At 38.7% G+C, this 21149-nt stretch overlaps 1 protein-coding gene across 1 annotated transcript in view; it reads right to left on the bottom strand.

The window, feature by feature from the left end:
- Positions 1-19421, bottom strand: part of SMARCA5 (SWI/SNF related, matrix associated, actin dependent regulator of chromatin, subfamily a, member 5) — a 22705-nt gene extending 3284 nt beyond the window's left edge. The window contains exons 1-20 of the mRNA XM_035899169.1: positions 19318-19421; positions 16432-16598; positions 15643-15743; positions 14872-14972; positions 12701-12880; positions 11147-11302; positions 10915-11046; positions 10022-10090; positions 9384-9493; positions 8879-9105; positions 7291-7412; positions 7050-7202; positions 5700-5832; positions 4801-4949; positions 4475-4594; positions 4141-4251; positions 3438-3551; positions 3115-3237; positions 1676-1808; positions 569-687 (exon numbers count right to left, since the gene is read on the bottom strand). Coding sequence (XP_035755062.1) covers positions 569-687; positions 1676-1808; positions 3115-3237; positions 3438-3551; positions 4141-4251; positions 4475-4594; positions 4801-4949; positions 5700-5832; positions 7050-7202; positions 7291-7412; positions 8879-9105; positions 9384-9493; positions 10022-10090; positions 10915-11046; positions 11147-11302; positions 12701-12880; positions 14872-14972; positions 15643-15743; positions 16432-16598; positions 19318-19320 — 2523 coding nt within the window. The 5' untranslated portion in view covers positions 19321-19421. The remainder of the gene's footprint in view (positions 1-568; positions 688-1675; positions 1809-3114; positions 3238-3437; positions 3552-4140; positions 4252-4474; positions 4595-4800; positions 4950-5699; positions 5833-7049; positions 7203-7290; positions 7413-8878; positions 9106-9383; positions 9494-10021; positions 10091-10914; positions 11047-11146; positions 11303-12700; positions 12881-14871; positions 14973-15642; positions 15744-16431; positions 16599-19317) is intronic.
- Between the last annotated feature and the right edge of the window lie 1728 nt (positions 19422-21149).

The raw sequence follows: 21149 nt of genomic DNA, 5'->3' as shown, positions 1-21149 counted from the left end.
ACACCGCTCTCCCCGACTTCCCTAGAAGACACAACTAGCTCGTCAGACCTGAAGTGGGGGAAAATTCTAACAGCCTGTCTTAGTTTACTACAAATCTGTTCATTACCAAACCCTGGTTGGTGAAACACAGATCAGAATTAAAGCCGCCTCTGCTTGGTAAGTCTTCTCTTTTTAAGTGCTCTAAATGTGTATGTGTATTATGTATATACATACACATATCATTTTCAGTTACATGGGTCCAAAAAAAAGTGTTGCTTCTTCAAAAAGCACGTAGTTACTGGGAGTTTGTTATATGGCACTGTGAACTGTTTGTCCTGTCATGAAGATGGTTGTTTCAAAGAACAGGTTAGGCCATACCTAAAGTTATCATAGCTATCAGCCAGGACAGCGCTTCTATAGAATGGAAAAGCTATAGGATAGGAAGCAACTGCTGAGGAGTATGCAAGAGGGGCAAATACCATGCCCAACACGTTGGCTTCATACATTAGTACCGTTGGCTAGACAGAGCCTGGCATCTCACCTCCCTGGCGCAGGGAAATACAGGAAGCAAGAAACAGAGCAACGATACCTTTGTATCAAGTGCCTTTTTTATGCTGATTCGCCTCTGAATTCTGGCTTCTCCTCTTTCTATCTGAGCCATGATCTTCTCGATGTCTTGGAGTTCATTGCATCTTTCCCAGAACACAGCTAAGAACAGAACAATGGGTTAGTTTCTTATAACACATCGTAAAAGCTAAGGGTTTTTTGCCTAAAAAAAAAAAAAAAAAGTTAGAATGTTACTTCCTTCTACCAGACCCTACTGCTGTATCAAAACAGACGTGCCGTTACCTGATACGGGACCTTCACTTCCTAGTGTCATGTGTTGCAGTACTACAGATGTTTTTCTGAAGAGGGTACAGATAGGAGTCCTCAGTTTAAATGAGGTGTGATGCAGGCCAGAAAGGTTTTTGTTAGCCCATCCCCTTCTCAAAGAAAAAACTTCTTAAAATGGAAACAGATATAACATTTTTTTTACAGAGGGAAGGGGGAGGGCAACTGAGTGGCCAAAGACAAGAGCAAGCATCTAGAAGACAATTAGGTATTTACATAAAAGGGGTTTTTAAAAGACTTTTTCACATCTGTAAGCTGCCATATACCTTCAGATACAACCTTAGTCCCAGGACTTTGTATCTGCACTACAGTAGAAAACCCTTCTGAGACATCAGGGGTAAGTAGCCAAGAGGACTTATGTCACGAAACGTTTACTGTATCCCACTCTTGATGAGGATGAGGTAAAAATGTGTAAAGATTCAAGAAAATGACTGGTTAGTGAATACAAGGAAAAGTGACATCTCTCCAGCTAAGCGCTGTTTCTCAGCATTTCGTTCTGCAAAACCTCACAAGAACTGAAGATAGCACTATGCAGTTAGAGTAGATTTAGGCGATATTAAAGTGGATCAGTAACAGTTTATGTGCACAGTTTAGTACAGCTTTAATTATGCAAGGACTAAACATGGTAAAATCTCGACCAGTAGATCCCAAAGCCATCACTACTATTCTACCCTGAAAGTCTTCAAGAGCCATGTAAGAAATTCTCAGAAGTAAGCTGTTACCGTGTTCACATGCAGGTCAGACTAGGAAAGCAGCATTAGATGATATGCCCTCACGGAGTTGACTACTTAAAAAAATAAGTTACCTGAATACTCGATGACTTCCTCTGGGGTTTTTCCTTCTACTTCTCGTGCTATATTTTCGATGTCATCACGGCCCCACTTCTCATTAGCTTTGATGAACTGGTTAAAATCTCTCTTATTCCAGTTAGTGAATCCCTTTATAGCAATCAAAAGGAAACATTGCACAGAAGCTCAGTATTTGTCTCTCTCCAAATTTGTTTCAATAGATTTCTTCAACTAACTGGCCTGTAACAACTGCCATCATTCCCACGGTATTAAACCTCTGCTTTCTCTGCAGTTTAATGTTTGTTAGTAGAAATAAACTGTTTTATACTGCAGTCACTGTAGCCTCACCATCTAAATGCTGCATAACACTTAGCACTGGCTCTCTAACTAACTACCCACGAGTTTTGGATAAAATGCGTCTTTAGCTCATAAGCCCTCCTACCAATATTCCTGAAAGAGAACATGGGATCACTTTTTAAGAAGAAAAAGCCCTCAAAAGTGAAGCAACAGCCTCTGTAATGGTTTTGTTTTGTCAAAAAAGGCCCGCCAAGCGTCTCATGGATGCCATCAGCCATTTTCCCTGGTTACTATCCCTTGAAAGGCCTTAAAGCTATCTATCTTGTGAGGATATTCAGTAGGCACAGAAATAGTAATGCTGAAATTAGCAGCTGCCAAACTAGGCTAATTTCATATTAGCAACAACTTTTACAAATGGTAAAACATTCTGCCAGCTCTGCTATGAGTTAGTTAGCCACAGCTTACTGGTTTTAATAGCAAACTGTTCCAGTGCATTACTGCTCAAACAAGAGATCTGGTCCTACAATTCCTGCCCCGCCCCACAAAATAAAACGTGAAAATATAATACCCAACTAAGGCATAACAGACACTAACCTGCTTTAAATTATTTAAATGTACATACTACCTAATTCTATACCTATTCAGCTTACAGCCTCTTAAAGAGAGGGACACAATCCACTCTACCAGTCATAGTTTCGGAAAAATGTGACCATGTACCCTGCAGGATTTGCTTCCACATGGAGTGATACTTTGGCAGAAGATAAGCTTTAAATAATGTGGAAAGCAGCACATTCAGCTCTGCAGCGAGTCTGCAAGGCCCCACAGCTGAGAAAAGGTGTCACAGGCTGCAGTCAGTGCAAACTTAGGAAGCCAGACTCCGACGCTGGGCTAGTGCTTACTCTTGAGGCTTAAAATACACGGAATGTAGATCAGATGCAGTAGAAGCTGAATACACTAAGTTGGTGCACGGTCTTCGAAGGTATCCAGGCCCACGACAAACCTGATGCTAAACCTGTTTTTTTCAGTACAACCCAAAATTTGCAGCTGTGCTAACTATAGTGTGCATGAATCAACGACCAAGAAACGTTCCTGTAACAAACATGATAAACCACAAAGCAATCTTCAGCTGATTTCAGTCTTGCTAAAGACACAACTCTACCTGGGTTAGAAGCTTCTCTTTTTCTTCTAGTTCTTCATCATTAAGAGGTTCAGCCTCATCAATCTTAAGCTGCTCTTCCTTTTGTGCTTGGGCTGCATTTGGCAGATCGGGATTACGAGGTACCTGAAAGGTTTTTGCATTTTTTAAAATTTGATTTGCTTTTCACAGGTAATTGCTAATTATCACTTTTCTGTTAATAGAACCTCATCATTTGTTGAGCTTAATGTGATGTGCTTTCATTTATAGTAATGTGAAAGGCAGGACAAGTACATATTCTCCTAATGTTGCAGTAAACTGTTGCAATGTGCAAATTCTTCAATTACCTTGTACCCAATTGTTTTCCTGTAGTAGAGAATCTCTTTTTCCAACAGTTCAAACAGGCGTGGAGGAAAGAACTGAAAGTCCTGTACATTTGGCTGTTTTGGAGGCCGTGGTGCCTGAAATAATAAAATTTGCATTTGACTCCCTTTCAAATCCAGAATCTGTTTGCTTGTAATAACGGATTTCAGTTTTTGAGCAAAAAAAAAAAAAGCTTTATTTTTACAAAAACACACTGTCTTTACTACAAAGAGGAAAAAAAAAAGAAAAAAAAGAAAAAAAAAAAAAAGGCAAACCACACATGCAAGCAACAACTACAACCATGAAGAATTCTAAAATTTAAAGACCCGTGAGAAAAGGGTCTTTTGGGGGGGAGGAGACAGCTGAGGAGAGTCACACGCATCCATCCCCTTGTTCAGGTGTTCTGAGCAGCACTAAGGAAATCTTGCACAGGTAAGGAAAATCCGCAGCTGCTTAAATAAAAGTAAGAAACACCTTGGCCTTACCCTCCAAACATCTTACAAGTTTCATCCTGCCCACAGAAGTTTGTCTCAAGTCCTTTGGATTTTTCTAAATTTAAATTGCCTCCCCAATTTATAGGAGTGCATAGAGCAGTTTTTATGAATAAAGACCAAATTTCTCGCTTTCAGATGTAATCATTTATCATGCAAAATTGAACAATTTATTTTTTTCAATTGGTCAACTCACCTTGGGTGCTTTTGGCTCACTGACTCGAAGAGCCTCTCTGAAGTAAGCGTCCACGGCATAGTTGGCTTTTCTTTCTCGTTTAGGTGGTTCAATCCACTCTGTAAATGCCATCTATAAAAACAAACCCCACCACCCCAAAAAATATTATGACTAAGCCTTGCAAAATATTCAGACCAACTACAAGTTTTATTTAAAACTAGGTCTACATCTGCTTCAATAAATAAGCAATAAAACTTATAAAATACAATATAATTATGAAAATAGTTTAATCAACACTTCTTAAATAAATATGGTTCAATTGTACAACTTAGTGCTTTCCTCCAGAAGAAATTACCTTCTGTTTTTCTCTGTAGTCTTCCCCTTCAAAATTGTATACGCTGGACTCTGTATCCATTGTGAAATTCCTGAGTGAGCTTTCACCCATCTTTGAAAGTTTTTCATTCATTTCCGCAGTCTTGGAGGAGAGAGAAAAGAAGAGCACCAATTTTGAGAGGTACTTCGTTATAAACCGACCCATTTACAATAGCAGAAAACACAAACAATAGCAAAATCCCTATTCTTTCCAGCTTACAATCAAGTCATCACCTAGGGATGTATTACTGTCTTGCCGTCAAATTAAAGTCTACAGGTGGGCTTCTGGTTTTTTAAACTTTATCTCACCTTCTTTGCACCTCTTTCCAAAATGTGATCAATATCTTCATCTGTGATCTCGCTCTCCTTTGAAGCAAACACATGTGTCGCTCCGTGTCGAATCATTTGCAGCATTTCGTCCTTCCCGAGTTTATTCAGGTTTTGATCCACCAGTCTTCCTGAAGATAAAAGCATTGGAGAATAGCAACGAACGAGAGAGTTTGCATTGTGGAAGGAGCAATGCATGATTCTTCTCCCCCTTACATTTCCAAATTAACGCTATACCCTTTGCTCTCAGTAAAGGAAATGCCAAGGGGGGGGGGGGGGGAGAAGAAAAAAAAACCCCAAAGCCAGCAAACTGCAGCCAGCGACCACATACATTTGGTTCATTATACGTTGTGTTCAACAAACATCCTGTTGGATGTGAGGTCTTCCATATAAGCTTTGTTACAGTGCATGTTTTCACAATTTCCAGACTAAACCTTACTGAATCCTTTTTTTTTTTTTTTTTTTTTTTTTTGAGAAATACAAGTTACCGATTCCAGTCAAGTCAACCAAGAAAGTGACACTATCATCACTTCTCCCTGCCTACTAAAAAAGGCAAGGCATCAATTTCTCCAGTTCAATGAAGTTGTTTTTATAAAAAAATTTAAAAAAGTCTGACTATATCTACTCATATGTCTGTATCACCAGGGAGGTAGCTGAAAAGTTAGTGAGGAAAAGCCTACCCCTGCAGTAAAATCAATTTTTTCAAGTGGCTCAGGCCTTTGCACTCTGTCTTCAGGGTTCAGCTGAGGCAAAAGCAACGTTCCCATTACTTCTTATCAGCTGATTTCGCCATAGTTTACATGCTGGGGTGGGGGGGGAAAAAAAAAAAAAAAAAAAAGAATCGCACCATCCATACAAACAAATTGCCCTCACACACTTGCCTTGCTGAATGACTATGGAATCGAGCCGGAGTTTCATTTCTGCACGTTCCACTATTCTTTCTTCCACTGTATTGTCTGTGATAAACCTGAACACCCGGACAGTCTTTGTTTGGCCAATTCTGTGCGCTCGATCCTAGGGGGAAGAGAGTAACAAAAAAATTCAGTACTTGATTCCTAGCATGCCTATATAATTAGTCATCAATTGTCATTAGTTTCAACTTACTAAGTTACAAAACGGAATAGCGTAGGTTAGTTAAATCTTTATAGACATCCAGTTAACATGACTTCGTAAGACAGCACATTCTTATCTGCATTGCACATTTTGGGGTGCTTTTTAAATAACATCCAGATGTCATACCTAAATATAGTCTGTGTTAGGGTTGCTGTTTTTGTTTTGTTAGATGACACGGGGAGAAGACAGGATGCTTCTGACCATATGTAACCTTCTGTAAAATCAAAGTATTTAAGAAATTATCTCTGTACTGACCAAAAGCTACCATTCCTAAAATTGTTCAGTTGTGCCAGGAGTCATTCAAGAAAAATACAACACACCAGCTCAGCTGACTGGCAAATCATTAACCACTGTGAGAATTAGTATTCCGAACATACACCTTCAGTGGTAGCTGGAATTACCTTGCTTTAGCTTCCAGACACTGGCTGCATTATTCTTTTGAAGTAACTTTTTGCTAGACTGAAATAATTAAAAATCAGTTTCCAAGACCTGACACTCAAAAGGCCTCATTTGTTAAAAAACACTGGTAGTTTTTAATCAGCTTTACTTTCTGAGGCAGTCAGTAGTGTTCTTGACACTACTCCCGAGATTGCAGATGTGTGCAAAAAAAAAATAAAGGACTTACTTGCTTGAAAAAATATTAAAGATGGTTGCTCTAAGGAGCTTGCTCACTTACCACCACCATAAAAGCATGTTTTTAAAAGCTTAATTGAGCTTTTCTTTGTCTCATTTCCAAGGTATCAGAGACCACAGTGTTCACACCCCCACTTCCCACAGAAGTAAAGCTTTATACTTTTGGGATTAACACGTACCATGCTCGATTTTTTTTGTTAAAACACAATCGGCTATTCTCATTAAATACTACTAAGAGTACCGCAGCATATACTCAGCATTTCCCACTGCACATATCATTGGATATCCCAAATGCGACTAAGGGGGTCCACACAGTGGAAGATGCACTGGAACTGAAAATCAGTCTTAAAAGCACTACCTCTGTCCTAAAACAAGAAAAATACCACTGTGTTTTGGAAATACTGTATCATGCCACAAACACTTTTCTAGTAAGTTTTGGGAGAAAGAGGTGAAAAAAAGAACCTCATTTCCATCTGGATTCTTACCATAGCTTGAAGATCTACTTGGGGATTCCAGTCCGAATCATAAAGAATTACAACATCAGCAGTAGCCAAATTGATTCCAAGACCTCCTGCCCGTGTACTCAACATGAACACAAATTTTGAGCTACCAGGTTCGTTATATGCATTAATAGATGCCTAAATAAATAAAAGGAACATATCAGTTGAACCAAATGTTTTCCAAGTACTGTTTTTACTTAAGTGAAACACTTAAACTCTAAAATACCTGTCTCTCATCATGTGGTGTTTGTCCATCCAGTCTACAATATTCATAATTTCGCCACATACAGTAATCTTCCAAGATATCTAGGACTCTGGTCATCTGGCTGAAGATTAAGACTCTTGAACCTGTTTGGGTAAAAAGATTCCTTATGTTTTCACCAAAACTTAAGATTCACCAAACTCTGCAAGTCAGCTTTACCAGAAAGGGAAGGAGAGCAGTTCCATGTACTAAGTAGAGAAGTAGTTAGCATTTCAGAACCCAAAATATAATGCTAGCTGGTGGCTGCCTTTTTGCTTTTGTTTTCTATTGTACTCCTTACCAAACCGTTCCCAGACACAGTGGAGTAAGATGATAATTCAAATATGAAAACCATCAGGGAGTAAAACAAATGAAATTTTGAAGTATTTGTTTTGGATTTAAGATACTTAGAAATAAAGTAAGTTCTTCTTAAAGACTTGTCAGTTTACTTACCTGCCAAGAACAATCTCTAAAATAATTTAAATGGACAGTGGCTTATGCATATAACACACAACCATTTCCATGCTACTTGAGAGATTTAAGAATAACACAGAATATTACAAATATTCCGCTTCCCCCTATATTCTCCTAGCATGATTTTTTTTTTTTTGTCCTTTGGACTCAAGGTCTAATAATGAACTCTCTTTTGTTTAAGATAATTTAAGACTAGGGCATGCCTCAACAAGAAGCCTCATAGGGGAAAGAAACCAAGATAAAAAAAAAGCACAGTAACCACTGAACTCTTCCTTTTTAGTCTCACAGTATCACCACAGCTGCTTGAAGGACACCTGGACACACAGTACAGGTTACTTTTATATTACCCAAGGCTGAGGTTTGGATTTGGTTTTATTTTTCTGCAATGACTCCCCAGTCACAAACTTTCCTCCACACTCCTTTAGCCAAGTTACTTCAGGAAGCACATTCATTAAAATAATGAATTATTCTGTGGCAACTGAATTTTACAGTAATGTATTCCAGAGCCTTGTCCCTACTATCAAATAACTTTAAAATAACTGAGCGCTCCCCCATGCCTGCGTGCCTTAAAGAATTCACTGAAAAAAATCACATGCTGCTCAAAATCACACCCAGCAACAAAGACCCAAAGTTTCACACAGGATTTGCCTTTAAACCCTACATGAAGACTTTGAATCTGAAATGGTACTTGAGGGCAAATTGAAGGAGTGGCTAAAATACATGATTGCATTTCAAGCAGGTAATAATACTAAGAAAGGAAACCTAAAGCCCAGACCAACTGATGTTTCTATGGTCTCTATTTGGCTAGGATGAAAGAAAGAAAAATACAATAAAAAAAAAATCCAAACACCTCACCATCACAAAAAGCCGTACTGGACTATTGATGCAATTTTTTATGAAGGCACTTCACAAATTGTTTTTGTATCAACTATTTAAGATACAGTGACTGACAAGCCGCTATCATGCTAGAAACCAACAATAATCCTGGCTAAAGCGTGCTGGTTTTTGCTCAGGATACAGGGAACCATCAAGAAGCACTGACTTTCATTTTTATCATTGATCCAAACAACTCTTAAACTTAACAGCACGAGATGCATACCTTGTTCTTTCAGCTTAGGTAGCAACTTGTCCAAAACTACCATTTTGCCACTGTTGGTGACCAAATGCATATCTGTTGTGTAAGGAGGACCAGGTTCTGCTCCATCAAAGAGATACGGATGATTGCAACACTTCCGCAGCTGCATGAGGATATTCAACAGTCTCATTTTGTCCAGCTTCCCAGCTGAATTCAATATATCTATATCCTTCATTAAGATTCGCGTATACCTACATCAAAGACAGAAAAAACTTTCATAACTCTAAAACAAAGATAAAAAAATATTCTTTAAATAGTAAGTACAGTCAAAAGCTCTGCCTCCCCCTCATTTCATCAGGTAACTCTCCCTGATATGCACGGTTTTGTCATCACAAAAGTGTCACAAGGAAATATGTATGAGTTGGGAGTACACCAGAAGGAATTAAATCAAGTTCCACACAATAATCGAGTCACAAGCAGCACATTCCTTCTGAGCCTTAACCCCAGCAGAGTCAAGTATGTGAATTACCATTCTCGCTGCATTTTGCTGAGACCCACGTAAATTTTAACTTCCTTCTTTGGAGGCAAGCTTTTTTCTACATCAGCCTTAATGCGACGTAGAAGGAATGGTCGTAGCACCTGAAAGAGATTGCATCATTAAATGTATTTCAAAACTGAAACACCAAACAGGCCAACAGACAAAAGTAGTGCAGATATTCTCATGATATCATAAGTGCTCAAATACCAGATCATCTGAAAAAGCAGTGTATACGAACAGGTTACTATACATGGGAATATGCATGTGCTTTCTTTGGAAGACCTAAAGGATTAGGCCAAAATCATCTTTCGCATGGGTCTATGCCCCTTGATTCTTTTTCAGTTTTGCTTGACTGAAATATTTATAGTCTCTTCATAGTCAATCTTTTTCATACAAACATTTCGGAACCCTGAAAGCCAGAACTATCGCCCCTTCTCTCCCATCCAAAACAACTTCTTTTTCAAGAAATAGATCATCTTTTGAGCTTCACCAACCTATTCTGAAAGTCTACCATAGTTTCTGGAATAAGTTGTCTTACCCTAATATTCTGTCACAAGCAGCATTAGAAGAATTATTTAGAACCTAACCTAGGTAAACATAACACTTATACAAAAAGCTTAAAGACTTACCATATGGAGACGTTCCACCAACTTTTGATCCCCTAAACAGTTGTTTGTATCAAACCATGAATCAAAGTCCTGTATCAAGAGAATCACTGGCATGTTAAGAGGTGTCCTTTCAAGGTGCAATGTCATTACAATGGCGAATAAATACAACTCGAGATTCTCTAACGTAGGCAGTAAGTAAAAGAACAAATTACCCTCTTTGGGCTATTTTTATGGAAAGCTCTATAACACGACGTCTTCCCCCCCCCAAAAAAAAACCCAAACCAAACCTCCATACCATTAGAAAGAAGAAAAAAAAAAAAAAAGAAGAAAAAAAAGAAAATAATCAATATGTGAGTCCTTTTCCATTGAAAAAGATTCACTCATGTCATTCCATTGGACAAATTCCATCTGGAAGAAGCATACTACTGCAGCATGTGATGAAAAATCAAAAGGAAAAAGTAAAATTTTGGTGTAATGCACCACAAGGCTTCCCTTGCTACAGATGTTAACTCTCCCAATTCACCAAAACAGTTAAGCACATGCTTCTCTTTGTAAGTCATTATACAGTATTTCCCAACTCACAGGAAGAAGTCTTATATAAACAATAAGGTAACTTATAGTTAGTTGGTTTAGCCAGCACAATGCTTAAACCTGTTTTGAAATGCAGTAGAGATCATCTTCACATTGCGTTTTTAAATACTCTCCTATCTGCTAAGCTCACAACAGCCCTTAAAAAATGGCCAAGCTGAGAAAAACAGTCTACCCCACCATACTTCACAATCCTGGAAACATTTCCAACTGACAATCTATCCTTATCAGTAACAATACTCCTAACTATACATATTCAGGTCTATTTTCAAATCTGGAAAACCAGCAATGTTCATTTAATTTGATTAGCAGAAATGAAGACTTACTTCAGATGAGTTAAAGACATCTGGCAAAAGGAAGTTAAGAAGAGCCCAGAGTTCATGTAAGTTGTTCTGAAGTGGAGTTCCAGTTAATAGCAGCCTATTTGTAGTCTTGAATTCCCTCACAATTTCTGATAACTGAAGGACATTGAGACATGAGCAAATATAAAAATATTACTAGTCCCCACATCACCACTTAATAACCCACACAAATCTCTCAGTGAAAGTATAAAATTACCTTTGATTTTTCATTTTTAATCCTGTGGGCTTCATCTATAACTAGGTATCTCCAGTTAAACTTTTTGAATACTGATTTCTCTTTGATAAGCATTTCATACGATGTTACGCAGACATCCCATTCCCCGGGCAACAACACATCTCTGACAAAGGCAGCCTAGACAACAAGGTGACAGTTAGTTACTGAGGCTTTGTCAAATCTAAAACAAAAAGAACACGCTAGCGCTGTTAAAATCATAAAACGATGTTGCTACTAAATTTGAAAGAAAAGATATAATTAATTATAGAGGCAATATAACATATAACCATTGTAAAGCTTGACAATTTTGTCAGTGCTGAAGCTGCTAAAACCCTTGGGGCAGAGCAGAGAAGGGATTTCAGCTCTAACTTCTGGCTTTGGAAATTGCAGATGACTACCTACACACATGAGGTTTTCAATAGCTGAACCAGGAGATGAGAACTCAAAATTCATTTTCTGTAGGTTTGCTTTGGTTTAAGTTTAGAAAATGGTAGGGTTTTGAGTATAAAAAATAATTCCAAGCACAGCTTCATTTGGCTACACGAACAATTTCTAGAACACTGACATCCAAGGTTAAAAGTGGACACAGTAATCAGAATTCAAAATACAGAGATGTATAAATGTCAAGAACTTAACTCATATAAGCAAGAAATACACTGAAGAAAGAACAAGAACTTCTGCATTCAAAAACGAAGCACTAAAAAAATCACAAGATATCAGACCTGGACCAATGACCTCCAGAACCATTTAAAGTTTCATCAATATTTTTGTAATTTCTAACCCAACATATTCTGAAAATAGAGCTGGATGCCCTTAGACAAGAAAAATCTGCTGACAAAAGCAGAAGTTTAATGGCACCAATAATAACTCTTCCTTCCATAAATAAATGGGTAACTCCAGTTGACAAATCTACAGAGGTACCATCATATTCCATGGTTTTTTAAGTTTTCTTTGCTGCGCTAAAAAAAAAGTAGCAAAGAACTGACACTGAAGTAACGAGAGTGACTGAACAGCATTTACTCCTTTAACTGACAAGATTCAAGCCAAGTAAGATCCATTTGCATACCACTTTTACCAACCAACCCACCTTGCCCACCTTAAGCTGACAACTGTTTTAAGAAAACAGTTCCTTAGTGACAGACCCCATAATCCTCTTAAGAGCTGCTGTTACAGCCATTACAAAGTGCACGATGTAAAACAAAACAAATTACTTTTTTACAGATTTCTATATTCATACAAATGACAGCACTTTACATAAACCACATTATTTTCCTATTTGAAGATTTATTGGGTTTTGTTGGTCTACACAGTGTATTGCAGTCACAAAAGGAGAGAGAAAACCTTTGGTCAAGAAATTATGAGTGTAAAGCGATGAAGCAATAGCTGGGCAACATACTTGTGAATTCTAAACTGGCTGTATTTTAAGTAGCTACCACTCGTAGGTCTTACCACTACAAATCCCTGTGAATGAAAGGTAAAGGCCAGCAAGATCACATGCTGGATTTACACAGGAAGAACAACCGCATCAAAACTTACTCGCTGGTCTTTGTCGCCTATCAAACAAACTGCTCGAAGTGTAGGTACCCATCTCTTGAATTCATTCATCCAGTTATGTAGAGTGGACTTAGGAACTAACACCATGTGAGGACCAGGAATATTTCTGTAGTGTTTCATATACCCAAGAAGAGAAATTGTTTGCAGCGTCTTGCCAAGACCCTGTAAGAGACGTTAACATGTCAGGAAAAAAAACCTCTCAGGAAACACCTTTAAAAAACCCAAGAGTGAGCTCTGAGTACAACATGGAAGACACAGCAGCCTGAAGAAATGAGTGAGATACATTAAAGACCGTGCTACTCACAAAAGGCATCAAAACCTTGGTTAGGAAAAGCTGGTATGGCTTCCCACGTTTAACAAAAGAAGTAATGAGAACAACACTTTCAAACCCTGGATTATGAAGTTAGAATTTTTCCCTACTTTTCAAGTAAGACACATTCTTAGAAGTACAAGAAAACATTATTTTATAAAATTTTGTTTTGTAGACTATGGGGTACTCAGATTATTTAGAGGTCAACGAACTTTACAAGGTGGATGTATAAATTCTCTTAAAATTGAAATAAAGTCAATTAATTAAGAACCCTGTAAGGAGGCTTTTACAGGCCACAACATGATGTCAGTCCTTTCGAGAAGAAAACCAAACACAAAGGTAAACAGCTGCATATGTCAAAGAAGAAAAAAATACTGAGCTTTAGAATTACGTTTTTTTTAAGCACTCTGTTCTTTATTCAACAGAAATATTTAAAACCATATCTTCAGCATACAATTAAAACAAAACTGAGGAAGACATGCAAAACCCAGATCATTCATACAATTTAAATAATTCAAAAAGATTACGACTCAAACACATGGGATTTAAAAAAAAAAAAACAAAACCCCAAAGCCACCAGTGCAAGTTACTTTTGCTTCTAAAATTCAAGTCTTTGTCTTCAAAATAATCACAGTCCACCTGGTGCAAGATGTGGAAAAGTGTTTACAAGCTGTGTGAAAGGCATTAATAAGTTCAACAGGCTTACTGTTTAAGAGTAAATCCAAAAATATTTAATAGTAAATATTTAAACTGCTCAATGCAAGATGAATTTTGGAATACCACAAATCCAAGGACTTAAAAAGTTTCCCAGTCATTTTTGTTCAAACAAGCCTGTTCCACTTAGAACTGTACTCAGCAAAAAAAAATTCTTCTATTCACAAGCATGTATGTTGAAGAAAATCCTTGATCTATTTCAAAATCAAACACATTACTAAACAGTAATTTAAATTAATTTGTCTCTAATTTATCTTGAAGAAGTTTTATTACACAGAAAAGAAACTACCAGAAGGTATGAGAAATGCAATATACTGAAATATCTGAAATATAATTAGATTTTTGGTTTTCCTTATCTGCTCCCCAGAAGGTATGAGAAATGCAATATACTGAAATAGAATTAGATTTTTGGTTTTCCTTATCTGCTCCTTATGAAAACCAGATACAACTAAAATCACTTCGAGGACAAAAACGTATCTGCCTGTCAAACTGCTACAGTTTCTTCTGCATTCATCCCTTGTCTTTCAGGGAAAAGAATAAAAACAGAAGCAAAAGCTACAATAGTCAGTGCTGACTGAAATGTCCATGGTCATGGTGTGAAAGAAATTTTAACACAGCTCTCTAGCTACATCTATCTTTGCATCATTTTCCCCAGAAAAGTTCTCACTGGTGTAGTTCTTGCTGCTGAGATCAGTCCATGTAGGACACTCATATCCTGCTACCTGCATTTTACCCTAACACCACCACAAAGTGTTCCCGCGTTTGTTGCTCTTTTCATACATGACACACTCTTCACAAGGGCAGCCTGAGAATTCCATAACAAAATATCTGCAATTTCGAGTAAAAAATAGAGGACGCATCATTCTATAGAACAACTCCCCTCCACCAAATTTTGTTTTTCTAAAGGTTGACAGATTCCCTTTTCATGTGCCTGTTTCTAAAACTGCCTGCACAGTTTATTTAAATTAAGATACCTGTGACAGTTTTAACATTAATGACTTAAAACATACTAGAAAAATAAGATTTCACAAATCCTATATTGCATTTAGTGCTATTAATAAAAATATATGTAGCTGAACTAAAATTGTATGTGTTCACAAGTCCCCAGAAACACGGCCTGTGTCCATACCATTTCATCTGCTAGGATGCCATTGATGCCATTTTCATACAAAGAGATGAGCCAGTTCAATCCTCGGACCTGATAATCACGCAGCTTTCCCCATTTAACATCTGGAAGACATGAAAGAATAGACTAAAAGATCTGTAAAAACTTACCAGAGAATTTCAGCATCCTTTGCCTGCTAATTGATGCTGATTATCTAAGCTATAGAACAAAATCAAGTAGTAAATTTCACTCAGTAAATTCCCAGGACAATGCAGACTGGAGACAGTGACATGTTAATGGTTTCTGCAAGCTGCTCCAACAGCTTTGTTTTCTGCAAGAACCCAAAATACATAGAAATTCTAACTCTATCACCATCCCCCAAATCAGAACACAGTCCAACGTTAAAACAGAATATTGAATTCTCTGTGAAATTAACAGGAAGTTGCTAGGTACTTTAAATTGTATCAGAACAGAGGCTACACATGTAAAAATTGTGAGATGACAGACTTAAAAACAGCTAGCTCTTTGCTAGTAACAAACGTACAGCAACTGGATTTCTGAAGGACAAGACTCACTGGACCATCTTTCTAGCCTGACTGAAAATAAACAATCCCTTGCTGATACATTTTGTCCCCTTAGACCGGTGCTGGATTTTTTTTCTCCTTTTCCTGTCCCCCAGAACTGATTCCTTGTCCTTGCGAAGGATGAAAATAAACTTCATCTTAAACAACATTTTGAAGAAAAAGAACAGGGGGTGAGGGTGTGGGAAACCAAAACAAAAAAGAGGCAACACACATGATGGAGATTCTTCAAATCGAGTGCAGACGTTAGTTGCCTTGGAGCTTTCTGTTAACAGCTCCTCGTCTTCTTCTTGCTCTGTTCTACGATGGCGGTAGCTGAAAAAGCGCAGGAAAGAAGTAAGTTTCCGGCTAAACTGAAAAGATGTGAACTGTTCCGAAATTAAATCTAAAGTCATTGCAGTACAGAACACAAACACCCAAAGAAGCTTCTAGCGCAGTTCTTCAAAAGAACTCATGTTTAGCTGATCAGCTGAAATACTGCTTTTTAACTCTTTAGAGCCACTAGCTTCTTAATAAGGTTGTTAGCAGGCTCAAATATTAGAGCAAAGTGACTGGAAAGGGATACATTTTGTGTGTCAGTACTGGCCTTTAACTACAAGACAGGGAACGACACTGTATTTAAGAGTTCTGGAACATCTGCCAAACACAAGATGTACTCTAGCTACGTAAGCTGCAACGAAGGCAATCCAAATTTCTAGATTTCTGATTTTCAAGCTGCCTGTAAGATGCAGCATACTGATGTTCTCTGTGAACTCTTGCAACTTACAGCCACGAATGCTCTACTTTTCTGCTCCCACTTTTCTTCATGCTGGAATACTTTTAATCACGATAGAATTCTTAAACAACCCTCAACTTACAGGTGGGCAGTTGAAAAACACCCACAAATATACAGCATAAAACACACACTGAAATAGAACAAAAGACTAGCAAGTTTAACTTACACTTGTAAAGTACAATAAAATCCATAATTACAGTACAAGCTGGCCTACATGTCATCACTCACTCGCCAACTGACAGTAAATTCTGTTTCTCATCCTTCTTTATTCGTGGACGTCCAGGCTTCATTTTCAAAGGTGAAGTTGGAGTTTTCTGAGCAGCAGGCTGAATGAAATGAGCAAACAGCTCAGTCTGCTTCAACAGATACTCAAATCTGTTTGCTCTGTCTGTTTGCTGTTGACAAGGAAAATTATGTGGAACAAGTGTGAGACATTACAGCGTGTATTAATTCAAAAAAAAAAGCGAACAAGTGCTTTTTAGACAACAGATTCACAATTCCTTATATACATAGCTACAGTAACAAAGAAGAGATGATTAACATCAACAATACAACTGTTGCTCATAGATTCAATACTCTTTCACTGGGTCAAGGCTAGCCTTTGCTAGATCAAAGTTGCAAGACAGACCTGCCCTAAGACTGAAATCTGACTTTGGCACAAAGACCGCAGGAGTCTTACTAGACATAGCCACAGAGTCCCCTGAACAACCTTCCCCTATAAAAATACAAGTCCCGCTCCCAGAAATTTACCCCCCCAGCACGCACAGGATTCTTCAATGAACTCAATCACCTCGCTAACCTAGCAAAAACTATTTTCTACCACATTAGTTTCCTGCCCACTCAGTGAGATACACCACCCCGCTGTGGTGTCAGATAAGCAAAAGAGCTGGCATGGAAGCGGGCAGAGGAGCGCATAGCTAGAAGCCAGAACACCAATTTCAGCAGCAGAGGCCTCTCAGATATGCTCAGGCTAACTTGTCAGTCCCCTTTGATACGAGTCGCTGTGCAAAAAAGATTACAGGTGACAGCACTAGTAACCAAAAGGTTCAGATCCTTTGAGACAGGTTTTATTTGGAATCAACACACCTTCCCAAGGCCATACGAAGACTTCAGAAGAGACAAGACAGAAAACAGTTCCAAGCTGAACAGCAACCACTCTGACATTCTGCCAGCTGCCACAACATAACCTGGTATTTAGCAACTTGCACAGTTACAGGAAGTCAGTTTTCTTAGTAAAAAGGAACATATGTCCCAGACTTCTGCAAGAGCAATGCCAGCTCTGTGAGTGTTCTCTTTAAAGCAAAGAGTTCCTGCACTACGTGAAAGGCAGGGGGTGAGAGAAGGAAGAGACGAAGAAAGAGAGCCTGTAGGTAACACAAAAGTCAGACTCGCTCTAACTGTAGTTTAAGCTTGATTGACACAGCTACTATCCACATCCACTGAATTCAAGTTTTCCTGTCTATTCCTCATAGGATGTTTTTTGTTTACCTCCTAACAGCTTCTGAAGTTCAAACTGGGGAAGAAGTTACTACTATCCAAATTGCTAATCCTTATTTTTAAGTACTTGTTTCGCTGGCTGTGCAAAAGAGAAGAGATACAAAGTGCTTTACAGAAAGCTTCCTCGTTCTGAAATTTTAGTGAGGAAATCTTCTGCAAATTTTTGGCACTGCACACTCATCCCCACAACTCATTTTCATTGCCCTTCAGGATATTCCTTTAAGAGACTAACTGTATCTTTTAGATAGGACACAGACAAAACCAGGCTGTACTCTGCAACTTTGAGCCATCCTTGTACCAACATAGAAACTTTTCCTGTTTTCTTTTCCAGTGCATCTTCTGACTTGTAATCGTGCCTGTCTAGAGACTAGAAGAGACAACTCTAAGTTCACTTTCTTCAGTTTTCCAAGAAGTAGCACAAAGCAATTAGCAGAAGACGACTGGGTTATTTTCAGTGACAAGAAGAAACAGCACAGGAAGCAGCAAATTGTAAGAATCAGTTTCACTTTCCCATAAAGAAATTCCACATGCAGTCACAGACAGTGGAATTGCGAACAGGAAGAAAGGGAAAACAGGGAGGACAACAGAGAAAGAAAATGCAATCAGATGGTGAGGAGTGGACCGCTCCATCTCTTACGTTCAGGACATCATAAAACCCAAAAAAGGAAGGATATTAAGTTTTCTCCTATCTAACTTGTAAAGCACAGAATCACCCATCTTCAAAAGCTCAAGGACTCTTAACTAGAGCTTCACAAAGAACAAATTACATTTCAGAAAAAGCTACCAAAATCCCTTTCAGTCTAGAAAAAGTAAAAGGGTTGAAAAGGTGGCCAAGGCTTACAGTCAGCACTCGTCCTCTAACAGCAAACCTTTCCTCAGCCTCCTGTGCATTTTGAACACTAACTTTTATTTATTTTGACCCGTACACTGTACTGTTTGAAAGAACCTCCCTATTTTGAAGTCCTCCTACTAAAGCATATTTAAACTGAAAATGAACGCAGTGCTTACTCAAAAACTTATGCCAGCCTTTCTTTTTACTGCACACCCCCCCAAATAGGAATTAATATACTTTTCCTACAAAGGCCTGCTACTCCTGCAGTTCAAAAATAAATCTGGAATTATTTTGCCGTATTCAATGGCGATAGAATAAAGGTCCTAGACTACCAGCGATTCCGTACATTGAGAAAGTAAGCCCCTTGCCTACAGGAAAGACAACTCTACAGGTAACTTCAAAAGCAACTTTTTATTACATTTTTTCCCCAAAGACATTTGAATATTTCCTATTGTATCATTCTTCTATGTCTAGAGCACCTCAAAGCTGCTAGCATTATACTTCCTAGAAACAGCAAAACGCAGTAACAGTTATTCCCACAAATTACTGCAATGGAAATGGAGAAAGAGCAGAGGACCAGTGAACAAAATGCTAAAAAGGAGAAGGGTCTGAGGGTTCTTTTCTGGTCATGTTCTGGTTCCGAGTTACTTAAATATAAAATAATATAATACTAGACAAAGTTTTATAAATCCCATTAAGAGATTTCAAACAAGCAGGAAACTCAGTCTATTTTAAGCAACTCCATGAGCAATGGGTAGCTGTACACAGTCCCAAATATCACATACCATTTTCTCTTCATACGTAGGATCTGTTTCCTGGATTTCTTTTTGTTTTCCTGGTGATGCATCATCAAAAGATTCCTGAGATGAAAAAGAATTAGAAAAAAATTATTTTCTGACCAAGGGAAGATGTCCATGTAAAGGAGAATAAGCTCGTTTCAAATAACTATCTATCCACATCAGATGGCACAGCCATCTTTCGCTGCTTTGATATAGTCAGCTTTCTATTACTTACTGTAAATTACCTGGAGATGGATCAAAGATCCCTGCCACAGGGTGAGGGACAGAGCTAGATCTCTCTAATCTGATTTAGCTCCAGCATTAAAGCATCACATCAATGTGAATGAGAGAGACAGCTGTGGTCCAGGAGCTCAGCATGCTGCTTCCAGGGTGCTCAGCCAAAACCCTCCTAGAGCTGGCTCCAGAGAGCACTATGAAAGAACTAGCTCCGGTCCCGAAGAAAGAGTAGTTTCAAGGGTTTTTTTCCTCTTGCCAGATCACCCCAATCCCTCACCATTCTCTGTCAAGGGAACAAGCCTAAGTAAGAACCTGGACTGCAGTTTTGTCCTGGAAGCAGAGCAGGAATTCAGACAAACTGCATCAAACTGCATTCTTCCCCTATTCAGTTTACTAAATTAAATAATTGTTATCATCGATGGTACCACTACTAACAGCAAAACAAGTCTTTGGGAGGGGGCAGTCCTCCCTCATCCCCCTCCTGCTAAATCCCTGACAGACTGCCTTCAATTATTCTTTCAGATCAGGGCTTTTTTTTTTATCCTTGTCTCGCCTGTTATCGTCCCCCACATGTTATTTCATCGTCTGTTCTTAAAACAGAAAAACAATGGGATGATCCTTCCCTAGTAAACCATGCTAAGGCAATATATTACAAAATAATTCTGGAAAGGGTGAGAGAAGGAAACAAACGAGATGCTTTCAAAATCATTATTAACCATCTGTTTAATTGAGTCAAGTAAGAAACGAGCTAAATTCAGTCTTTACTGGCCAACATAGAACAAAGGAACAGGAAAGTAAGAAACAACACGAAACAAAGGCAGGCAAAACACGGGATGTTTGTGGGTGGGCGTTTCCTCACAAAATTCTGGCAGGTAAGGCTGGGGGAAACAGAAGAATCCTAACACAAGCGTTCCTTTCACCAGCCAAAATATAAAGAACTGAGCATAAAAAGTCACGGCTAAAGATCTTCTAAACTCATACGCAAATCTTCTCCCGCTAGATTTAGCCAGGAGCGTTTGGACTTCTGCATGAAACTCATGTTTCTCCTGAAATGCCTAACATACGGAAACAGAAACGCAGCAGCGCGCCATCTGACCTCGCCATGCGTGATAGAGATGACAAAACCTTGCAATTCAGCCAGAGAGCGAGAAAAGCGGTCTCGCAGACGATCAGGGCTACCAAGAAGCTATTTCGACTGAAACGTCACTTTACGCACGGTAATCCCTTCTTCCCTGCGCCAAAAGGAACGAACTCGGCAGGCAGAGCCCTCGCACACAGGCGCCTCAAGAGCACACGTTTCCACAGCCTCCACGCGCTGAGCCCCAGCCCGGAATTGCCCTATTTTTGCAGGTTTGAGCAGGACTTATTACCCACAGTGCTTCGGCTACTTGCTCATCCGAGAAATATGGCATTTGCAAATTTATTTAGATCAAGTAGGTTGGACTGCACAGCATGACTCACAGTACAAAACACCCAGCACTGAAAGCAGGACCGACCAGTTTCCTCATATCGTTAAAGAAACAATGCTGCGATAAAATTTGCATCTCCAGGCAATCACTCAACCCCCTTGAAATTTCTGGAATATGCACCTGTTGCCAAAC

Source organism: Egretta garzetta, unplaced genomic scaffold (assembly GCF_000687185.1).
Source record: "Egretta garzetta isolate BGI_Z169 unplaced genomic scaffold, ASM68718v1 scaffold258, whole genome shotgun sequence".
NCBI classification, from domain to species: Eukaryota; Metazoa; Chordata; class Aves; order Pelecaniformes; family Ardeidae; genus Egretta; species Egretta garzetta.
The sequence above is the reverse complement of the archived record's forward strand: the minus strand, read 5'-3'. Positions and strand labels throughout refer to the sequence as shown.